Below are 22,383 nucleotides of genomic sequence, written 5' to 3' on the forward strand. Positions count from 1 at the left end.
AAAGAAAGAAAGAAAGAAAGAAAGAAAGAAAGAAAGAAAGAAAGAAAGAAAGAAAGAAAGAAAGAAAGAAAGAGAAAGAGAGGGAGGGAGGGAGGGGAGGAGGGAGGGAGGGAGGGAGAGGGGGAAGGGGAGAGAAGGGGAGAAAAGTGTAAAGGAAGAGAGGGAAGGGAAGAGAAGGTGAGAAGAGGGGAGGGAAGGGAGGGGAAGGGAGGAAGGGGAAAAAGGGAGGCAAGGAAGGGGATGGAGGAAGGAGATAAAGAGAAAGATGAAGGAGGGGATATCTTATAATTAGATATTATGATAATTATTAGCTCTTTTATTAATCCAATAAGAAATTAAGGGATAAAAAATTAGTTATGGGACAAGGAGTGGGGCTAAGATTTAAACCCAAACAGTTAATTTTTATTTTTTTAATTTAGGAATGAGAGTCTCTTGCCCGAACGCCTGGCTGTCTTCCCCGGGGCCCCTCGGAGGGGATGGGCTCCAGCTTCCCTCCCCACCCCGAGCAGAGCTCCCAGCGGCCGAAGACCACCGGAACCTAGCTACAGCCATGCTGGAGGCTCCTCTCTACACGTTTGGACAGGCCTCATGCATGAAGGTACCGGCAGAGGAACCCAGGTGGGTGCAATCCCATCAACGGCCAACATCCAGAGAGAGACTTAAAAGCAAGCTCTCAGAAGCCTACTTCTCCCTCTAGGAGAAACTGGCAATCTTCTGAGTTTCCTGCCCACATGGGACAGCCTTGCAAGCTTCCCATGATGTATTCATATGCAAAATCCAGTAACAAGCTGGATCTCATTCCCCTGACCCTGGAGAGCCCCAGTGCAACATCGTTAGGAGGGCCAAGTCGAGATAGATTTCTAAGATCTCAGGGAAAGGACAAAATGAGATGTAACTGAGCCTGCCCGAGAAATCGGTGATTAACGGGATACTGTGATTGACTGTGAATGTAAGAGTACTGCTATTTATTCAGTCATTGAATAAGCTGATTGAATTTGGCATAAACTCCACATTACTTTTTTTTAACTCAGAATGCTCATTTTATTATTTTTTATTATTTTTTTAATCACCATGAGATACAGTTACAAAGCTTTCCTGTCTGAGTTTCAGTCATAATGATCGATCACTCAAACTTCCACCAGTGCATACCACCAGTGCACACAAAGGTCCCCAGTATCCCCCCCACCCCACCCCTTTCCCTGTCTCTATGACAGACAGTCTCCCCCATACTCTCTTTTGTATTGCTTGTTATGAATAGCATAAGATATCGCGTGGCTGCAAGAGTGGCTGCGCACACCTGGAATTCTAAAATTTTAGATAATTAGGGTCTGGAGAAATCTCTGCAGAGAGTTGCTTGGTTCAGAGATTCTTTTGTGTGTTTCTGTATCATGGCTGTTAAAAAGCTTAAGCAGCAGCTGGAGGCAGTTTGTGGATGTGATTTCCAAGGTCCCATGGTGGGGAGGGGAGAAGGGGGAACAGGTCGGGGGGAATGAGAAGAACCAGGCTATGCCTTTTCCCTTGAGGCCTGGAGTTTGCTGTCACTGAATTCATGTACCTGCACTTCTCACTGGGTTCCGGAAGTTGGTAGCTGCCAGGAATTTTAGGGGGCAGGTGGAGGAATGACGCCTGCCCCCGTGTGAGGCACCCCCATGAAGTTGACCTGACTTAAAGTCCGGAGGTGTCTCTGCAGCAAGCTGCTCGGCTTGGAGATTCTTTTATGTCTCTGGATCATGGCTGTTAAGGAGCTTAAGTAGCAGCCAGGGGCAGCAGGGTCCCATGGGGTGGGGGATGAGAGGGACCAGCCTGGAATTTGCCACCGCTGAACCCACATACTGCACTTCTCATTGGGTTCTGGAACTTGGCGGCCACTGCAGTTTTATAGGTGGAGGGACGACGCCCGCCCCTGTCTGAGCACCCCAGTAAAGTCGGCCTGGCTTAAAGTCCGGACGCATCTCTGCAGCAAGCTGCTCAATTCAGAGATTCCCCTATGTGTCTCTGGATCATGGGCCTTGTTTCCACCTATTCCAGAGAAATAAACTATTGCCACATGCCCTACAGGATGCGCCCACTCGGCCGCAGCATGTGTACCATCCTAGCCCTAACTGTGGCTTTTGATCTCTTTTGAGATTTACAGGTCTCTGAAATAAGGTCAATAAATGAGCTGATATAGCTGAGCCGGAGGTGGTTTGTGGGTGTGGCTCCCACATATCTAACCTTTGGCCATTTAATTTCTTAAGAAACTTGGTCCCAAGTTGTTGGGGTCCGGCTAAAGGCACAGCAGCAATTTTGGGGTATCAGGAAGTCTGAAGGCACCATCAGCCTGCTCATGCACTCGCCCCGCAGGTACAGGCTGACCGGCTGGCAACACCGCACACCATAAACCCAAACAGTTTAGAAGAGCATTCTCATTCCACGCTGAAAATACCCCAGCTGAAGTTTAAAAGAGCAGATCATTGACGGGCAACGGATGAGGTGAAGAAGGAACAGAATAGGTAGGCATGAATTGTTTCCTGGGCAATGGAAATAGCCTAATGTAAAACAAAACCAGGATGGCTCATGAAGGACAGTGAAAGGAGAGCAAAAGGGCAAGTTTATTGTTAGAGGGAAAAGTAAAGAGAAGGTAACAAAAGAACTGTCTGGAGAGATAACATAAAATAGATCACAGAAGATCTTGCAAGCCCTGCAGAGGAGCTGAACTTTAGTTTCTGCATCTGGTGAACTATACTCTGCATGCTAAACCCTGTTGGCTGTCATTAGTTGCATGACCCACGAGGTAAAAATGGATGTTAAGTGTCTAAATGGTTAAGGGGGATTTTTTTTTTAAAAAAGAACATTTTATGACATGAAAATTGTATGAAATAGAAATTTCAGTTTCTACGCATGAAGTTTTATGGGTACACAGCCATTCACTTAGTCTATGACTACTTTTATAATCATGATGGCAAAGTGGAATAATTACAACAAAAACAAGGGATAATTTGCAACATCTGAAATCTTTTCTTTCTGGTATTTTACAGAAAAAGTTTGCTGAGACCAGGTCTACTAAGGGGTGAACTGGGGAAGGGTAATCATTGTCAGCTTTGTCCTTTTTTATCTTTGGGGGAGAGGGGTTGGACACTGGAGCAGGGGTTACATGCAGTGGTGCTCAGGGCTTACTCCTGGCTCTGTGATTAGGGGATCATATAGGGAACCAAATCAAGTCAGTCAGGCAAATGTCTTACTCTCTATACTTTCGTAAGGATCATATAGGTTACAGAGAAGTTGAGTGGAAACAAAGATCTAGGAAAAGGTAGATCAGATAACTGACAAAGACTATTTTCAAGACAAGAGAAGATAAGCACCAAAGCAGAAGTAAACAGCAAAAACCAAAGATAAGAAAGATTAAGGGGGTTGCATCTATAGGATTTGCAATCTGTTGAATAGAGGGGTGGTGGGGGGGAATACAGAGTGACTTCAGGTGCTTGATTTGTTCTGCTTGGAGGCTATCCCAGGACCACCAGAATAACAAGCATCACAGGAAGCTGTGCACTGGCCTTAGTGCCTTACCTCTCACTATAGCCTTACTGAGAGACAGGAATTACTGAGAGAGAAAGCTACCACTGAACCTTCTTCAAGATAACACAGTTGATTAGATTTGGAATCCATGATTTTAATTGCTCAACTATACGATTCAAAAATAATGTGGAGAAGGACAAGTCAGGCTGAGGGCAGAAATCAAAGGCAAACCACCACTTAAAGAATGGGGACGAAAGGGAAAAATGTGGCATTCTCACATGACACAGGAAACAAGAAGATCAATGGGGGTAGAATAGAAAAGCATCAAAAAGATGCTTTTCTTTTCTATTATGCACTGATAAATGCTCTGGTGCAGCTCCTTGATGCTTCATTCCTATGCTCAATCCCTTTTCCTATAGAACATGCTTTGATTGCCCTAAGTAACTTTTGTATCCCCAAGCTTTCTTCAGGAGCTGGTTCTCTAAGAGCAATCTATGAAACTTTGGTATAAACAATTTGAAATTTCAGAACCAAAGGCTACCTTGCTAGATATAAAGAAAAAATGGTGGGGAGGAGGTTTTAGGAGTCATGATGCTCTATGTTGGAAAAGAACCATTAGCCTGTGTATGTTTCTTGATTAAAAATCAGGAAAAATATCATCATACTTGTTTATTACTGTATGCTAAATTATTTATGCACAATGCATTAAGACAGCAGCAGAAAATAGAGTATTTTGTTTACTGCTACATTTGAAAAAAACAAAAATCATTACAAAGAAAATATTAAAATAGTAGCACTAAGAAAATTATTCATAAGTTTTGATATGTCAGGCATGGGTTTTTCCTTTCCTATCAGAAAAGGATATAGGACTAACCTCACCTGAACAGTAAAAGTCACCATTTATTGCATACCTGTTCTGTTTCCCTTGCACGGGCATGCCACATTTCATATTTGTGCAGTTAAGCCCATCTTACAAAGGAAAACTGAAGCTGAGGTTGTTGAAGCAACTTACACACAGAGCCAGAAATAGATCTGGTTTAGAACTGGACTCTGTTTAAGAACCTCTGGATATATTACAACAGGATAAGTCAAGGACAAGAAGTTAAAATCACACTACACACATTTCTTAGCATATTAAAAACATTATCCCGTGTCATTTGTCATGGAAAAGAAGATTTCATACACTCACAGTTTCTAACCTACAATATATTTAACTAGTCCTCTATAGACAAACACTCCTTTTCCACTCTTCACTAGTATTCATTGGGAGCTGGGGGCGGGAGTGAACAAAGCACTTAAGAGACTACTCCAGATGAGCTCAAATACCCCCCCTCAATCTCTTAGCTCTGTACTCCCTAGAAAGTACCTGATCTCTAAGGATATGCAGTACCCAGCACCAGCTACAACATAAACACTAGCAGTGAAAAACAGATGCCAGCTACTGACACCATAATGGTAAAGACAGTAATAATTACCGTTGTCGCTATAGTTTTAAATAATTTTTGCAAATAACATGCATATCTTTTACTATTTCTTAGGACATATTTCTAGAAGTGGAATAAAAACATTGGAGTACTCATCAACACTGACAGTTTTTGCTTGTCACAGAAAGATCTCACTGACGAATCACATTTCATTGGATTTTAAATAAGTGCTATTAGGAAAAAACTTTACCAATTGGCTTTCTGTATTATCTTAATGGAATTTCTTCATTTACTAATAAGCATGAGGGTCATACTTTTATATGTTTGTTTTTATGTAAGGTTTCTTCAGAGCCAGAGCAATAGAACAGAGGGTATGGTGTTTGCCTTGCATGCAGTCAACTCTAAATTCAATCCCCAGTATCTCATATAGTTCCCTGAAGCCACCAGGAATGATCCCTGAGTGCAGAGCAAGGAATAAGCCCTGAGTACTGCTAGGTATGGTGAAAAATAAAGACTGCCTTTGAAGATCTTTCCCTATGCCCTCTCTATCTTAGAATTTTAACATGACTAAGGAAAGCTGTTCCTATTATTGATCACTTTATTTGCTTCCTGAACAGCTGGGTTAAACTAGACTGAGGACTCCACAAAAACAACAACAACAAGAACAACAACCACAATAAAAAGCACATACCAATCTCCAGTGCTTTCTGAGAACACGAGCTATCTCAAGGACATTTACCTCATCAAGGAACATGATTAGTCTGCTTGCTGCCTGGCTTGAGGGTTTCATTTATTTATTTATCTATCTATTTATTTATTTATTTATCTTTTTCTCCAACCACCCTGTATAACATACCAAAGCAAAGAATGTTAAGTGATAACATGCATCTGAAATGGCCATAAAAATGTGCCAAGGACATCACAGAACATTACTTGAAACCTAAACCCACTATTTAGTCTAGCAGCCATGATGGTTGCTCTTTAATTATATGACAAAGGCCCTCCCTGTACAGCAAACACCATGTTCCATTCTGAGCAATAATTGCCATCGCATCCAGTCAGAAGGTTTGAGATGGAAAAGGACCGGTGTTGAGACCTGAAAAAAGCTCAGGAAGCCAGTTCTTCCCGCCTCGTGTTACATTCCACTCTGCTCGGCCTCCCTTTGTTCTCCAGAAGGACAGTGACAGGTGTTTGTATATACAAGCCACAGACGAGGCAATACTTGATCCAGAATAGATGAACAAAAATGAAAGCAAATTTGCAGTACAAGTACTATGCTGATTCTAAGATGGTAAACTTCATTGTGAATCACCAAAAGAAAACACAAACATTACCGAAAATCTGTGATGCTAAAACTTGATGATTGTTAGCAAGGGGTTGAATTCAACTGAAGAAGGTATGCTAATCATATGAGAGACTTTGTTTAGCTGCTACTTCAGTTTGGATGCTATGACTTAAGAGTTTTTCTGGCCCTTGATAACTACAGGTTTCTGAATTAAGCTATATGGTTTATACTAAGATCCAAACTCATAGAAATACAAAGCATAAGGGCACTATGTAAATGCTTTATTGCAAGACAATACTATCTTTTCCCCTTTGCCACTGTTTATAGCGCTACAATTTTTAATGCCATCAGAAGTAGCATAAACTTGTTTTATAAGTGAAAAATAACCAAAACTATTATCTGATGAGTCAAAAAATCAAAAAAGCCAATATGTTGGAAATTCATATCAAACAAATATAAGTACATAACATATAAACATCATTATTATAATCCAAGGAATTTGGTTCAAATGTCATCTTTATAAATTCCTATGTTGTAACACTGCACCATAGCACTGTTGCCCCGTTGTTCATCTATGTGCTTGAGCGGGCACCAGTAACGTCTCCACTGTGAGACTTGTTGCTGTTTTTGGCATATCGTATATGCCATGGGTAACTTGCCAGGCTTTGCCATGTGGGCAGGATATTCTCGGTAGCTAGCGAGGCTCTCCAAGATGGACAGAGGAATCGAATCCGCGTCAGCCGCATGCAAGGCAAATACCCTACCCACTGTGGTATCACTCCAGTCCAATTTCCTATGTTATGAACCAAAACCAAAACCTACAGAATTAATCTGATATTAGGTAAACTAGCAATTTAAAAATATTCCCTTTAGGGGCTGGAGAGAGTAAAGCAGATGGGGTCGTTGCCTTGAACACAGCCAACATGGAAGGAAAGGAGTCAGCCATGTTCAAAGCAAGAGGATCTGCTCTCTCTCTCTCTCTCTCTCTCTCTCTTTCTCTCTCTCTCTCTCTCTCTCTCTCTCTGTCCTTCAGCTCCCAAGGTTTTGAGTCCACTTCTGCTCCTGACTTAAACCACATGGATAGAGATAAGACCTCCTTCCCTTCCATTATGTCAGCCAAGATATAACTCTTCACCCTCATTCTATAAGAACTGATATAAATCTATACCTAAGCACTCATAAAGCACTAAATCAATTCCCTTTCTCTCCGGTATTCTTTCCCTGATAGGAAAAGATCAGGTTCCATTAGATCAAGGAACGTGATCTACAACCCTCAGGAATTTTTATATAAGACATTCTAGTATCCTTGAAGACTTGTGAACAAAATCAGTAGCGATTCACTGAGATTTGCTTTGACATTATGTTTTTCAGAGAATTTTTAAAAATCAACAAAACCCTCCTGCAGCAGGTGCTAGTAAACACTTCTGCTAGTTTTGTTCCAGGATCTTGTTTACCATTGCAGAGAGCTCTCTGCTTTGTTCATGGGGGCTTGCAAAGCAATTCTTTCTGTCCTTACTGTAGAGGGTTCAGTTGGTTCTCTAGAGATTTTCCTTCTCTATCCTCAGACATGGAATCTGTTTCATCTTTATTTGAACAGCAACCTCTCTTGCAAGAGACTTGTTCACCTCAGTCCTCCATGGCTTGTGTGGGTTCACAACAGCTTTTGTCACAGGGTGGCACGCAGAGCCTGGCCTCTTTTGTCATGGGGTACTTGCTCATCTCACCCCGTGTTATGAGCAAAGTTGGCAGTGAGCAGAAGTCATTGGTTAAAATGGTCCTTGTTATTATTTGTGGGGGGCTGCAGCCAACAATGCATGACTGTTCCCTGTACACATATAGATGCTCATAAGCATCATCTGTAATAGGAGGCTGCCTACCATTCTCCAGGAAAGTCAGGTTTTATTTAGCCACGAGAGAATTCATTTGCTGCTTTTCTCCTCTTGGCAGAGTCTCACCAAGTCTTGTTGTTTACATCTATCACAGCACTATCAAATTCCAAAGTGGAAATAGCTTTGATATGTTTCTTCTTGCAAGTTAATATTCTTCGTTCATTCACTGAGTCATCCCACAGAGTTACAAGCAACCAGAGGGACAAATCTGACTCACTGCAGAGGTCCAGTAATCACTGGATCTCTGATTACCTGGGGATGGGTAGACAGTCACTAGCGTGAACCCCATCATTTTAGCTAGTGGGTAGTGGGGTCAAGGACAGGGGAAGGGTTTAAGAATGGAGAGCAGAGGTTGGGGTAAGCCAGCTGGGAAGGGTCAGCTTCTTTGGGAAGTTGGTAGTAAGGCTGAGGGGAGGGAGTTGACCGGCTGCACTCCTGCTGGTAATGCATGTTTCTCCAAGCAGCTTCTGATTTGCGGGAGTTTTAGGAGAGGCATTTGGAATTCATTGGCAAAGGCTACTGAGTATGTCAGAAGCTGAAAACAGAGAATTCACCATTAGATTCGGCAACAGGAGTTCAGTAGCATGTGGGGTTTAGTGCTCTGTGAGTGTTTAGGTATAAATTTATATCAGTTTCTGTAGAGTGAGGATGATGAGTTGTATCATGGCTGACACAATGGAAGAGAAGAGGCATGGGTCTCATTCCTATGTATCTGGTTTAAGTTAGGAGCAGAAGGGGATTCAAACCTCAGGGATCAGGGCCAGAGAGAGTATAGCAGGTACTCTTGTTTTGGACACAGCTGACCCCAGTTCCATCCCAGGAGCTGCATATGGTTCAAAGCACCAAGGGTGACTCATGAGCACAGAGCCAGGAGTAAGCCAGCAATTCCACTTCTTGGTATTTACCCCCTAGGACATAATAGCATTCATTTTAATGGACATATGCACACCATTATCCATTCGAGCACTTGGCAAAATAGCTAATATATAGAATCAACCAAAATGTCCAACAATAGATGAGTGGATAATGAAGGTGTGGTATATATACACAATGGAATACATACATACATGCATATGTATATATACATATTTATGGAATATAGCCACAGAAATATAACCAGACCCCCCCCCCCTTGGAGGGGATGGGTTGCCTTTCCCTCCCCGCCCCAAGCAGAGCCTTGGACAGTTGAAGACCTCTGGAACCCTGCCACAGCCATGCTCAGGTCACTCTCCACACATTCGGATGAGCCTCATGCATGAGGGGGCCAGCAGAGGAACCCAGGTGTGCAGGACCCGAGGCAGAGATCTCCAAGCCTGCTCAGATTGGGACTGAGCCTTCTCCATCCAGAACCCCCTCCCAATTTTCCAGTAGCTTGGCAGCCACACTCACAAACTGCCCCTGGCACCATGTAATCCCACCAACAGCCAATATCCAGAGACTATAAAACCATCTAATAGCCTTGTTCTCCCTCTTGGAGAACCTGACAAGCTACCAAGAGTCTATTGCCCTCACGCGAGAGCCTTGCAAGCTCCCCATGGTGTATTCATATCCCAAATACAGTTAAAAAAAAATATATATATATATATATACAGACCTCTCAGAGAGCCCAACAAGCTACCGAGAGTATCCCGCCTGCATGGCAGAGGAGCTTGGCAAGCTACCCGTGTCGTATTCGATATGCCAAAAACAGTAACAATAGATTTCATTTCCTGGACCCTGAAAGAGCCTCCAATCATTGGGAAAGACAAGTAAGGGGAGGGTGCGAAAATCTCAGGGCTGAGTGTAATAGAGACGTTATTACTGGTGCCTGCTCGAGTAAATTGACGAACAATGGGATGACACTGATACAGTGATAACCACAAAAAAGGATAAAATCATGAAATTCACAACAACTTGGTTGGAACTGGAGGGTATCGTATCAAATGAAGTTAGAAGAAAAGGGACAAATACCAGATTGTCTCACCTAATAGTGGTATATAGAATAGCAGGATGAAGGAGTGCGATGTGTCAGATTACCTTTGCCCCTAAATTATAGAAATAAGAAGGACAAGAAAAGAACAAACATCAGGGGAAAGAAAGAAGAGCCAGAAAGGAAGTAACAGGGGCCAGGGATAGACCTTGTACACATTAGTGATGTAGAGGTATAATATATGTAAACCACAGAGCCAACAATACTGTAAGCATGGAACCCAAATTACAACAACCAAACTTGAAAATGTGCCTGTTAAGGAGACAGGCTTGTGGCTGGGAGGGAACTTAGGGACACTGGTGGAGGGAAGTTGACATGGGGGTGGGTGGGTTTTTGTTAGAACATTGAATGCCTGACACTGTACTGTAAACAACACTGTAAATCACAGTGCCTTAATTTAAAAAAATTTAAAGATAATAAAAATAAAGTAAAAACACATACATAGAGTATGCTATTTTTTCAAGACCCACACTTAAAGGTTAAAAAATAAAAAGACCTAATATTTTACACATGGGCTTTAGATATACTTTTAAAATTTTTAATTTAATTTTTTGGTGGATGTTGGGCCACACCTGGCTGAGCTCAGGACTGTGCTCCTGGCTCTGCATTCAATTATCATTCCTGCTAGTGCTTGGGGGACTGTATGGGGTTCTGGGGACTGAACCTTAGGTGTACTGTGTGTAAGGAAAGCCTTACCTGCCTCTCTCCCCCTCTTCCTCCCCTCCTCTCCCCTGTTCCCATCCCCCTCTCCCTCTCCCTCCCCTCCTCTCTCTTCTCTCTCTCTTGCTCCTTAAAGGGATAGCACATAGGAGTATTTGAATTTTCACTTCACTTCCATTCAATCTCCTTCCTTCTCTAGTTAACTATAATTTGGAAATTAGCATACATCACATCACTATATTTAAACTGTTTAGGTTTATACATATGTGTGCCTACATAATATATAATTGCATGTGTTTTCTTCACTTTACCTGAAGTTTATGAATATTTATACATGTGGACCGATTTTACTCACTGGAATTCGAAAGGAGCAAATCTTTCCGTTTTTACAATTGCTTTATTCCCTGAGGAAGAAGTGTAGATGCATCTTCCATTTCTGTGCATGTATGGATTTTTTTGTTTTTTTTGGTGCTGGGGTTAGAACCCAGGGCCTCATACATAGAAAACACATCCTCTATTACTCAGCCATGCACCAGTTCTTTGTGCCCAACTTATTAAGTGGCTGGAAATAACGGAGTATGGGCTGTGTCTACAAGACAGCAAGGTACGAAAGGATGCTCAGGAGCCAGACAAATAATACCAGGTGGGGCATTTGCCGTGTATTCAGTCTGTTCATGTCTGATCTCCAGCACCCAAAATAAAGTCCCCTATTCCCACCAGGAGTGATCCCTGAATATAGAGCCAGGAGTACAGCTTTGGCACTGCTGGGTGTGACCAAGCCAAAAAAAAAAAGGATGCTAAAGGGCCAGAGAATACAGAATTTCCCTCTCATGTGGCCAACCTACGTTCAACCAATCCCAAACATCAAAGATGGTCCCCTGAGTACCAACAGGAGTAATCCCTGAGTACAAAGCCAGAAGTAAGCTCTGAGAACTGCAAAGTGTTCTCCTCCTACCCAGAAAAAAAGAAAACAAAAATAGATGCCCAGAGGCTGTGTCTATTGAAGAAACCTTGTATTTTATACTATAAGTGCTATTAAAGAGTAAATGGGAAAGTTACTTTGTGAATGCAATAAGCTGCTTGATAGAACGGGAAGCCTTAGAGACTCACTTATTGACTTTCTTCTCATTCTGAGGCCTTTTGATACTCAGCACTATCCTAAAAAGTAGTAGATTATACCTGGGAATATCAGTTCATCCTAATTTGAACCACACTTTCACTCTTTTTTTTTTCTTTTTGGGTCACACCTGGCAATGCACAGGGGTCATTCCTGGCTCATGCACTCAGGAATTACCCCTGGCGGTGCTCAGGGGACCATATGGGATGCTGGGGTTCGAACCCGGGTCGGCCGCGTGCAAGGCAGACGCCCTACCCGCTGTGCTATCACTCCAGCCCCCACTCTTTTCTATAGTTACTTCAATCATGGAAATGCCACCAGTAAAAGCATCAAATTGTGGAAAAGTTCGCCTGACTGGCTTATTTTAGTAATGGGGTTACCTCTTTAAGGGATTTTGTTCCTTCTAAACTCCTTCTAAAATGAAAAGCAAGAAGTGGGGGGGAGAAAAGAAGAAAGAAAAGAGGTAGGAAAAGCGAGGTGGGAGAAAGAAGGGATATAAAGAAAGAAGAACTGAGGTGGCACTCAGCGTTTTCTGTAAACCAAATCAGTATTTACCTGCAACTGTCTCGGTGTAGGAACACTGGCAGGTCCAGACATTGAGTCTCTGGGCCAAGATCATACAACTCATGGAGCTAAATTCCCCAAAACTTTTGGACATGACCATACTCTTGCAATCATGATACAGTTTTATAAAATATACCACTAAATCTGTCTCCTCAGCTAAATCCTAAGCAACTTGAGGGTGAGCGTTTGATCTTACAAATAACTTATCCTTGGCATCCATCAGTAGTTGCTGATGAAATATTTGATAAATGGATACATATGTATCCAGAAAATGTAGCTGAAGGATGATAACTAAATGGCCAGAAGCAGGGCCAAAGTGAAGGAGGGAGGGAGGGAGGTGCTCAGGGGACCAAGCAAGGCTGGGGATGGGACGCAGCTCCCACATGCGTGCAAGCCTGAGCTCAGCTTTCTTTCTAAACCCAGGCCTCGTGTTTTGTTTGTTTGGTTGGTTGCTTGTTGGGCCACAGTCCGCTGTGTTCAGGACTTAACGCTGGCTCTGTGCTCAGTGATCACTCCTGGCAGGGCTCAGCGGGCCATCTGGGGTGCGAGAGATCAAACCTAGGTCAGCCAAGTACAAGGCAAAGCACCTTGCGATTGCACTGCTGTTCCGAGCCCAGATGGAGATTTTTTTTTAATCCCAATATGGCCCTTCCCTTTGTTGTGGCTGTCAAGTCTCAACTCTGCTGTCCTAATAATGGGATCGCACGCAAACCCGACTCTGGTACTCAAGGACTTTCAGCTGTGCTGCCCCCTGCCCCGGGGCGGCTTCCCACACACGCTCCCTTGGCACTCACTGAGGCTTGCATTACTTGGTTGTGGTGCTTGTATGCTTGTACCCCACGCTCACCAGGGGTCACAGTCCTTTGATGAGGCACATGGCTCTGGTTTCAGGCTCAGTGGGGTTTGCTGCCGTGCTCACACATGCACAGAGCCTACACATTTTTTTTTTGTTGTTGCTGTGGGACTCGCCGAGTAGTACCCCCTGGTACTCAGCACACGTAGAGGCACGTTTGGCTACAGATGGGCTGGAAGTCGCCTGCTTGCAACACCAGGGATCTCAGAGCTGCCAGGGTGGTACTTGGTACAAGTGGGGAAACATGGATAGGAGATTGTCACCAGACTCTGAAAGGCGTTACTCTCAACCACTGCACTAGTCCTCCAGGGCCCAGAAGTCCTTTTCACTAAAGTCTACACAGAGTCTATGTCAGAAATTCACCATGCACTTCATTTAAGTGGTCACTGAAAAAGTTACTCTTTTGAAAGTCATTTTCATGAATCTTACACAAGTTAGTTTCTAATATTAGGGTGGGGGAAGCAACTAAAATGATCATTTCTAGACATAAGGCATAAGCAGTCTTTTAAAACTTTTATTTGCTGTTCAGGAAAAAAATGCTAATCTTTACTCTGGAAAAAACTACGAAACTCAATTTTCATTTGTTTGCTAAGCAAGATTTGCTAAAAGCTAATTCGCTTTTAATGGACAGAAGCTACTGAGGTACAGCGGTCTCTGAAAACAATGGTTCGGTGCATCCTACTGTAAAATTTGGAGAAAGGGGCAACGCTTAGGGGAGTTAGCACAGGCCTTTTTCCAGGAAAACTGGACCAACATGGGAAATGGATCCTCTGCTACAAACCAAATAGCACACTGGATTTGCCAGGGTGGTGGGATTTTTCAGTTATGTGGCAGTAAGGATGGTGGGGGGCAGGGGTGGGAGGGGATGCCACCAGGGATTCAATCTCGGGCTACATACATGCAATGCCTGTTGCTCTACCACTGAGCCTCATTACTGGAAACAAAGATGCTGTTTTTCTTTTTAAAACTCCATCAGATACAACTGAGGTTTGATCATGTTCTTGTCTCTTACTTGAAGGGAAACAACTCTCGATGGAACTAAGACTAGGCTTTCAAATATTTCTTTATCTACTTAGAATCCTATTAAATAAGAATAAACACAATAAACTTATGCATGTTTCCCTTAAAATAAGATGGTCTCATCATCTAATCGTTATCGCTTGGTACTCTAAACTCTGAATACATGCAAGCTAAATTAAGATGTAAAATCTTTTGAAGAATCTGATACTGAAGGATACAATAAATAAACATCAACAAATGGTTTTTTGCTAATTTTACATTAATAGAAATCTTTATACACATAACAGTGAAGGCAGTCTGGTCTTTTCCTTTCTATAATTTTTTGACTTTCAGGCTATACCTAGCAGTGCTGGGGGCTACTGCCATCTGCTGTGTTCGGGATCACTACAGTGGTACTCACGAATTTTGCCAGGTATAGAAGGCTGGAGGCCATTCCACTCTAGATAATGACTGCCAATCAAACATTTTGCCTAAAAGCACAGCTTCCCTGAGTCACGAGGGAAGTCCTGTGAGGTGAATGAGTCATCATTCCAGACACTTGCCAAAATAATGGATTGTGACTCTCTTTGGACAGTGAGACCTAACTCTGTTTTGGTTACAGAAAACAAACATACAACAGCCACAAAAATTAACCACTATTAGACAACCAATAAAGGCAAATAATGAGAATTAAAAAAAATAGATGAGACCAGAGAGAAAGAGCAGCAGATAAAGCACTCGCCTTGCATGCAGTGAACCTCGGTTCGATCCCTGGCACTGTATATGGACCCCTAAGCCTCACCACGAGTGATTTCCAGGTACAAAGTCTGGAGTAAGTCCTGAGTAAAGCTGGGTGGAGCCCCAAACCAAAATAAGTAAGCAGCTAAACCCTCAAAGCTTAAAAACTGAATGAACAAATTTTGACCTGATTACAGTGCAGAAACTAGAAATTAAGAGCACTGAGATGATTTTCACATATCAGAATACAGAGATGAAACACCTTCGCCCACTACCTTGATATATCTTTGGCACAAATAGGCACTCTCAAACATCACAAATGGCACACTCTTGACTCTGATGCTCATGTGCAGTCCTGGAGCATATGATTTAACTGGCAGGGGATATGACCTGGATTTCTAACACTGAAAGCCTTCAAGAACAGGCAAGTTTGGGCATCATGGCATATGCACCATTTGGTCAAGCAACTCCACTTCTCGTTATTCATCCTACATGTTCGTAGATGTAGCAAAGAATGACCAAGGTCATGGATAGTAGCTTTGTTTTAGAATGCCAAAGGTTCCAAAAACACAGATGTTCACCAAAAAAAATGTTGAAAAATGTGGAATATCTGTTAAGTATAATGAATCCTTAAACAGAGCCACAGGTGACATGTGCATTACTACGTCTCAGCAAACTGTTATGGGATTTTTTGTTTATTATTGGGATTTTGGTTTTTGTCATTGTTTTTTTTTCCTTTTTGGTTTTGGAACATTCCCAGCTGTGTTCAGGGCTTACTCCTGGCTCTGTGCTCAGGGATCAGTCCTGATGTTGCTTAGGGAACCATATGTTATTGCTGGAGATCTAACTGGGGTCAGCTGTATGCAAGGAAAGTGCCTTAACCTTTGCCCTTATGTTACCTCTCTGGCCTCTACTGTGCTTTATTTAAAAATAAATAAATAAATAAAAAGAGGTGCCGGGTGGTATAGATAACATACTACTATTAATGTAAAATATAATACATACTGTATTATATTTAAAGCTTGCTTTCCTCTATATACTATTCGAAATATTGAAATTTGCAATATGGTCCATAAGAACTCATAAATATTAACATTTTAGGAGCCAAAGAGCTAGTAAAAGAATTGTAGTGTCTACAACTGTAGTGACACTACAACTGTGTAGTGGTCAAGGGTGAAAGGACACACACACAAGGCCCTTTCACCCTTGACACTACACAGCCTCCTAAACCACATAAGGTATATATCAGGGTGTCCCTAGAGGTCCCCAGCACCACAGGGCACAAGAAACGATGCATCCTTGAGCTCCAGATTCAATCACAGGACTCAGTCAACAAAGGCAACGAAATGTGAGAAATAATCCACACAACTAAGTTTGGTGGGGAGAGAGGGCTGTCAGGGAGGGACACTGGGGAACCTTGGTGGGTACACTAGTGATGGATGTGGTATTGGAACTATGTACATGGAAACCATCATTAACAGTATTGTAAATCATAGTACCTCAATCCATCAAAAACCATTTTTTTTAAATGAAATCCAATGGATCAGAATCACCCAGAGTGACCCTCTTTACCCTAGGAAGCACCACCTGGGAACTGCTTCTACTACCAAAATAATAAAAAAAAATATTAAAACATTTTTATTAAAATATTAAATTATGCTGGTCACATCATTCTCTAGAATATAATTCATCATCATCATCATCATCATCATCATCATCATCATCATCATCCCATTGATCATCGATTTTCTCGAGCGATCTCAGTAACGTCTCCATTCATCCTAGTCCTGAGATTTTGGAAGCCTCTCTTTACTCATCCTTCCCAACGGTGCCACGTTGGAGGCTCTTTTAGGGTCAGGGTAATGAGACCCATCATTGTTACTGGTTTTGGCATATGAATACGCCATGGGGAGCTTGCCAGGCTCTCCCATGTGGGCAGGAAACTCTCAGTAGCTTTCCAGATTCTCCTAGAGGGAGAACTAGGCTATCAGATGTATAATCTATAAGCTTCTGGGAGCTTGGGATGTTGGTTGTTGATGGGATTACATGGTGCTGGTGGCAGTTTCTGGGTGTGACTGCCTAACTACTGGAAAATGGGGGGTCTGGGCAGAAGAGGCCAGGCTTGGAGATCTCGGCCCTGGGTCCTGCACACCTGGGTTCCTCTGCCAGTTCCTTCATCCACGAGGCTCATCCGAACATGTGGAGAGGAGCCTTGAGCATGGCTGTGGCTGGATTCTGGAGGTCTTCTGCTGCCAGGGCTCTGTTCAGGGTGGAGAGGGAAACTCAACCCACCTCCTCCAAGGGGCCCTGGTGAAGACAGCCAGGCACGGGGGCAAGAGACTCTGCATCATTCAGATTTAACATTATATTTAGAAGTAAAAATGAAGATTGACTTTTAGTTAACTATTATATAGTAGATGAATATTAAGAGGTCAATATTAACAGTAGCATGAAGGGAAAATTAAATGAAACCTTACTTTTATCTGTTAGTTCAACAGAGATATTACCAAGAATATGAGTGAACACTGATATGCAAAAGAGCTTCATGTAATTTTGATAAATAAGACTATTTTTTTTTCAGAAAAAAATAATATCTTATTTAAAATATCTACCCCAGGGGGAAGTTACTTATTTCAGTGTACACATGTTTAATTTAAACCAACAGAAAATATTCAAGGACACACACCAAAATAACATCTACTCCCTGTCGGAAAAGACCACATGGCAACGATAGGAATGAGAAAGCCAGAGGATGACTGTCTAGACATTACTGTTGCAATTTAATAGAAAGACTGTCATTGTCAGTGTCATCCCGTTGCTCATCGATTTGCTCTAGCGGGCACCAGTAACATCTCCATTGTGACACTTCTTCTTACTGTTTTTGGCATATCGAATATGCCAAGCGCAGCGGGTAAGGCATTCGCCTTGCATGCGGCTGACCCGGTTCGATTCCTCCGCCCCTCTCAGAGAGAACGGCAAGCTACCGAGAGTATCTCCCCAGCACAGCAAATAAAAAAGATAATATTCAAATATTGCTTATGCAAATTAAAATAAAGAAAAGCTCACAAACAGTCCATTATATTTTTCTTGTAAACTCCTTTAGAAAAAAAGTATGAGTAAATTAATTACTAAACCTTATCTCAAGTAATTTTCAATGTGAACAATTAAACATAGGTAGTTGGCTCTCCACTAGAGTTTTTCCCCCTCAACGGGAGGAAATTCAAGTGCATGTAGTAGAAACCATCAAAAGAAGGAATCTAGGAAATGTGCCACAAAAAATGCTAGAAAAATTTATAATGTAAACAGGGTCTATTCCATTTAATGAAGGAATAAAATTAGCATACAATGTCAGCACTTGAAAGCAAAGGTCAAGAAAGGGAACCTCTACCTAGAGGCCTTTTTTTTCAACTCATGCAGAATCACTCTCTAGAATGAAATTTCTCCCTTAGGAAAAGACTGGCACCTTCCTGAATGACGATTTAAAAAGCTCATTGGTCAGAAGTTTAAGAAGCTCTAAAAACACAGTGTTCAGAATTGGCAAGGATTAAAAAGGATTTAAAGTGCTCCCAAATTCTTTTGCAACAGGGCAGAGCACAGCATAAAACTTGCAACTTTGGTGCCAGAGCGATATCAGGGAAGGCACTTGCCTTGCATGCACCTGACCCCGTTCAGTTCCCAGCATCCCATATGGTACCATGAGCCCTGCCAGGAGTAACCTCGAAGGATCTAAAACTTAAAAAAAAAAGAGAGAGAGAAAGAAAGAGAGAAAGAAAGAAAGAAAGAAAGAAAGAAAGAAAGAAAGAAAGAAAGAAAGAAAGAAAGAAAGAAAGAAAGAAAGAAAGAAAGAAAGAAAGAAAGAAAGAAAGAAAGAAAGAAAGAAAGAAAGAAAGAAAGAAAGAAAGAAAAACCAACTTGCAAGTCTCTGCCCTGAAATGAATGAGGCAGCTCACAGCGTGGGAAATGGCTCTGTGAGGGGAACAGTCTGTGCTTAAAGGTACCCAACACACTTGCCACCTGGGACCTGGCCTGCCCACAAGGGAAGGATATTGGGTTTTCCTGCCTTTCCTTTGACCCCTTGATATGGACAGTTACTACAGCCACAGCGATAATATTGGCTTAGTACTTAGTACTTTGCCGTCCTTTCTGGAGTTGGGGCGGAAACCAGGAGAAAGTAAAGTCCAAAGTCAGGGTTGGGAGGTAACTACGTGATTATTCTCTGTGAAAGCAGGTCTGGGAGCACTTTGGTCCCTGCAGGTGGTATCCAAATGCCTCATCAGCTCTGGGGGTGCCTCTGCCCCCCGCAGGTGGTGCCCAAATGCCAAAAGGTCTCAGTCACAACTCCACACAACTAAAACCAGGGTTCTTTTCGGGAGCAACAAGACCCCCTTCCTCTCTGTGTCCCTGGAGGCCTGGGTGAGGTGTGATCTCTCTGACAAACCCTTCTCCATAGCCTAAAGCGGTGGCCACTAATTTCACCACCAAAAATCACCAATTGACATAGAGTAACTACAATAATTGCAAAAACTCTCTACTGTGCAATCAAAGCATGCCAATCAAATAAAATGTTAGAAAGCAATGCTGCTAAACCCTATGGAGAGTTTATTTATAGCTGCCTGGTTATTTAGAAACCCCAGTTAACATTTTTTAAGGAGCATGTGTTAACTCGTTTCCTCCTTAAAGAATTCATACTCTTATGAAGACATCATGTACTGCACAGTATATAAACACCAACAAGGAATAAAAAGTATATATATATATGTATTTCACTGTCACTGTCATCCCATTGCTCATTGATTTGTTCAAGCAGGCACCAGTAAAGTCTCTCATTGTGAGACTTATTTGTTACTGTTTTTGGCATATCCAATACACCACAGGTAGCTTGCCAGGCTCTGCCATGCAGGCGGGATAGACTGGAGTGATAGCACAGCCGGTAAGGCGTTTGCCTTACATGCAGCCGACCCAGATTCCATTCCTCCATCCCTCTCAGAGAGCCTGGCAAACTACTCAGAGTATCCTGCCTGCACGGCATATACATATACATATATAATATGTATATAATATCATTGTATCACTGTCATCCTGTTGATCATCAATTTGCTTGAGCGGGTGCCAGTAATGTCTCCTATATATATATATAGAATATGTATATATAAGAAAATATATATATATATATATATATATATAAAAGACCCCAAACAGCAGGACCGAGATACCACACACCATGAGAACATGAAGAGCTAGCACTGTGGAAACTCAAACATTAGGCTTTTAGATTTGGGTTCGTTTGGCTCCCCAACCCCCTCATCCCCCAGCTGTTTTGTTATTTTTTTTTTTTGAGGCCACACCTATGGGTGTCAGTGGCTGTTCCTTGCTCTGTGCTCATGAGTGACCCCTGGTGGTATTCAGGGGACCACAACAGGCTCCAGGAAGCCTAGCCAGGGTCAGCCAGTAGTTGCAAGGCAACTACTTCGCCTTCTGTACTATTATTCCCCCTCTAGCCTTTTTGAATGTCACCACCTCTAACGTTTCAAAAGCACATGAAAATCAATTTACAGGCAAGAAACGAGACTCAGTACCTGGTGAAAGCTGGGCTGCGTTCCGTCAACACCACCAGTAGCTTCAGTGCGTAGGATGGCACGGGGTCGGGCTGCGTGAGGATGTGCTCATACCTGAGAAGAGAAAGGGATTTTCCAAGTTACTCAGCGCATTTCCTCACTTAAACTCCTGCTGAAAGGCAGAAACACTAGGCCACAAGGAACAAGGGTCTGAATGGACACAACTAGGAGCTGGGGAACCTACTCCTCATTTCAGGAAGCTTCAAACAGCTTCACTTTTTTAAGGGGTAGGGGAGGGAGATGCGGTTGGTTGGTTGGTTGGTTGGTTGGTTGGTTGGTTGGTTGGTTGGTTGGTTGGTTGGTTGGTTGGTTGGTTGGGAGGCTACACCTAGCAGCTGGTCAGGGATGACACCCAGTTCTGTGTTCGGTCATTCCAGGAAGAGCTCGAGGGTCACTCCTGGAGTCACTTGGGAGACAGTGCAATGTCAGACACATCAAACCCAGACCTCCTTCATGCAACGTATGTGATCCAGCCTATTAAATCATCTCTCCAGCCCCCAAGAGTTTTCCCTTTTTGATGGCAATGCTGATACTCTGCCTCACACGAGTGTTGTTTGGGGGCTAACAAACTCCACAGAAAACACCACTTTGCTCCTCCAAAGCTGGTTAGAGGACGCAAGGGCTCCCTCACTCATGGTGGGGACTGAAGCGAGCAGGACACACAGCTGGGTCACTCGGGACAAGCCAACCCTGTGCATCCGCTTCCCTCTGCTCTCTCCCCTGAGGGACACAATATTCCAGAACTTTCTCAAGCACCTCACAAGGCAAAGCAGCTGCTATATGAGATGTTTCCACCCAGCGAAGCCCAGTAGAGAGTCTAGAGACCAAGGTTTGTCTGGGGGGCAACCATAGAGGCGGCCTCTGTCTAACACATGGCAAAGTCCCAGAAAGAAAGCAGACATTTAGCAAAACACATCCATTGTGCACAGGATAGCTGGGGTGTCCTGAGAAATCCTGATGGGACACATGTGCACGGTACTCCAAGCACCTCTGCACGCTGACCTTACATGCGAGCCTTTCTGGGGTAGCAGCCTCAGACCTGCTGTGTTAACTCTCCCTCCACAGCACTCTCAGCACTTTAAACTCTTTAAAAAACTGAAAAGAAGAACTGTTAGCTGAGAGAAGAACGCAACAAAGGTCCTTATCAAGTTTCCACTGCAAAGTTTCTCCTACGCTCCCACATTGCGGGCCAGGCTGAGGCTGGCTTGTCTGCTGTCTCCTGACCCTAAGTTTGGGCTCTGCTGCCCAGCACACAGCACCACACGGACGCGAAACAAGTGGTGCATGAATGAACGAAGGAGCAAGCACACAAGCTAGCCACCAAACAAGCCAACCTCCTGACCTTATCGTGGCAACAACCAACAACTTCAAGAGGAAGCAAAATAATCCAGACTGTGTATTTAAAAATCCACGACTTGGAGCAGATGCTTTTCATCGAGAGAATAGGGCCCCAGGCTCTTACTCAGAGCTTATTTACTCTCATTTTGGAAATCATTATATAACAAACTTAATTATGCAGCCTTTGAGCTCACAGCCATTAAAAGGGAGCCAAGTAAAGGGAGGAGAGGGACTATTTATTACAGACAGGCAACCTGAGAATCACCAAAAAAAAAAAAAAAGGAACTTGAAAGAATAGGAAAAACAAAAGAAAACAATCCCGAGAAGTCCCATCCCACAGCTGCCTGGTGAGCATCTAAAACAGAGCAAGAAGCTGCTCAGATTCAGTGGGACCACAGGACCCATCACACCTCTGTAATGTTCCAAGTGGGTGCAGG

At 43.0% G+C, this 22,383-nt stretch overlaps 1 protein-coding gene across 1 annotated transcript in view; it reads right to left on the minus strand.

The window, feature by feature from the left end:
- Window positions 1–22,383, minus strand: part of ULK4 (unc-51 like kinase 4) — a 575,532-nt gene that overhangs the window by 333,912 nt on the left and 219,237 nt on the right. Inside the window, exon 30 of the mRNA XM_004614546.2 lies at window positions 20,570–20,662. Within this exon, the coding sequence (XP_004614603.2) occupies window positions 20,570–20,662 (93 nt within the window). The remainder of the gene's footprint in view (window positions 1–20,569; window positions 20,663–22,383) is intronic.

This window comes from Sorex araneus, chromosome 4 (genome assembly GCF_027595985.1).
Source record: "Sorex araneus isolate mSorAra2 chromosome 4, mSorAra2.pri, whole genome shotgun sequence".
In the NCBI taxonomy this organism is placed as follows: Eukaryota; Metazoa; Chordata; class Mammalia; order Eulipotyphla; family Soricidae; genus Sorex; species Sorex araneus.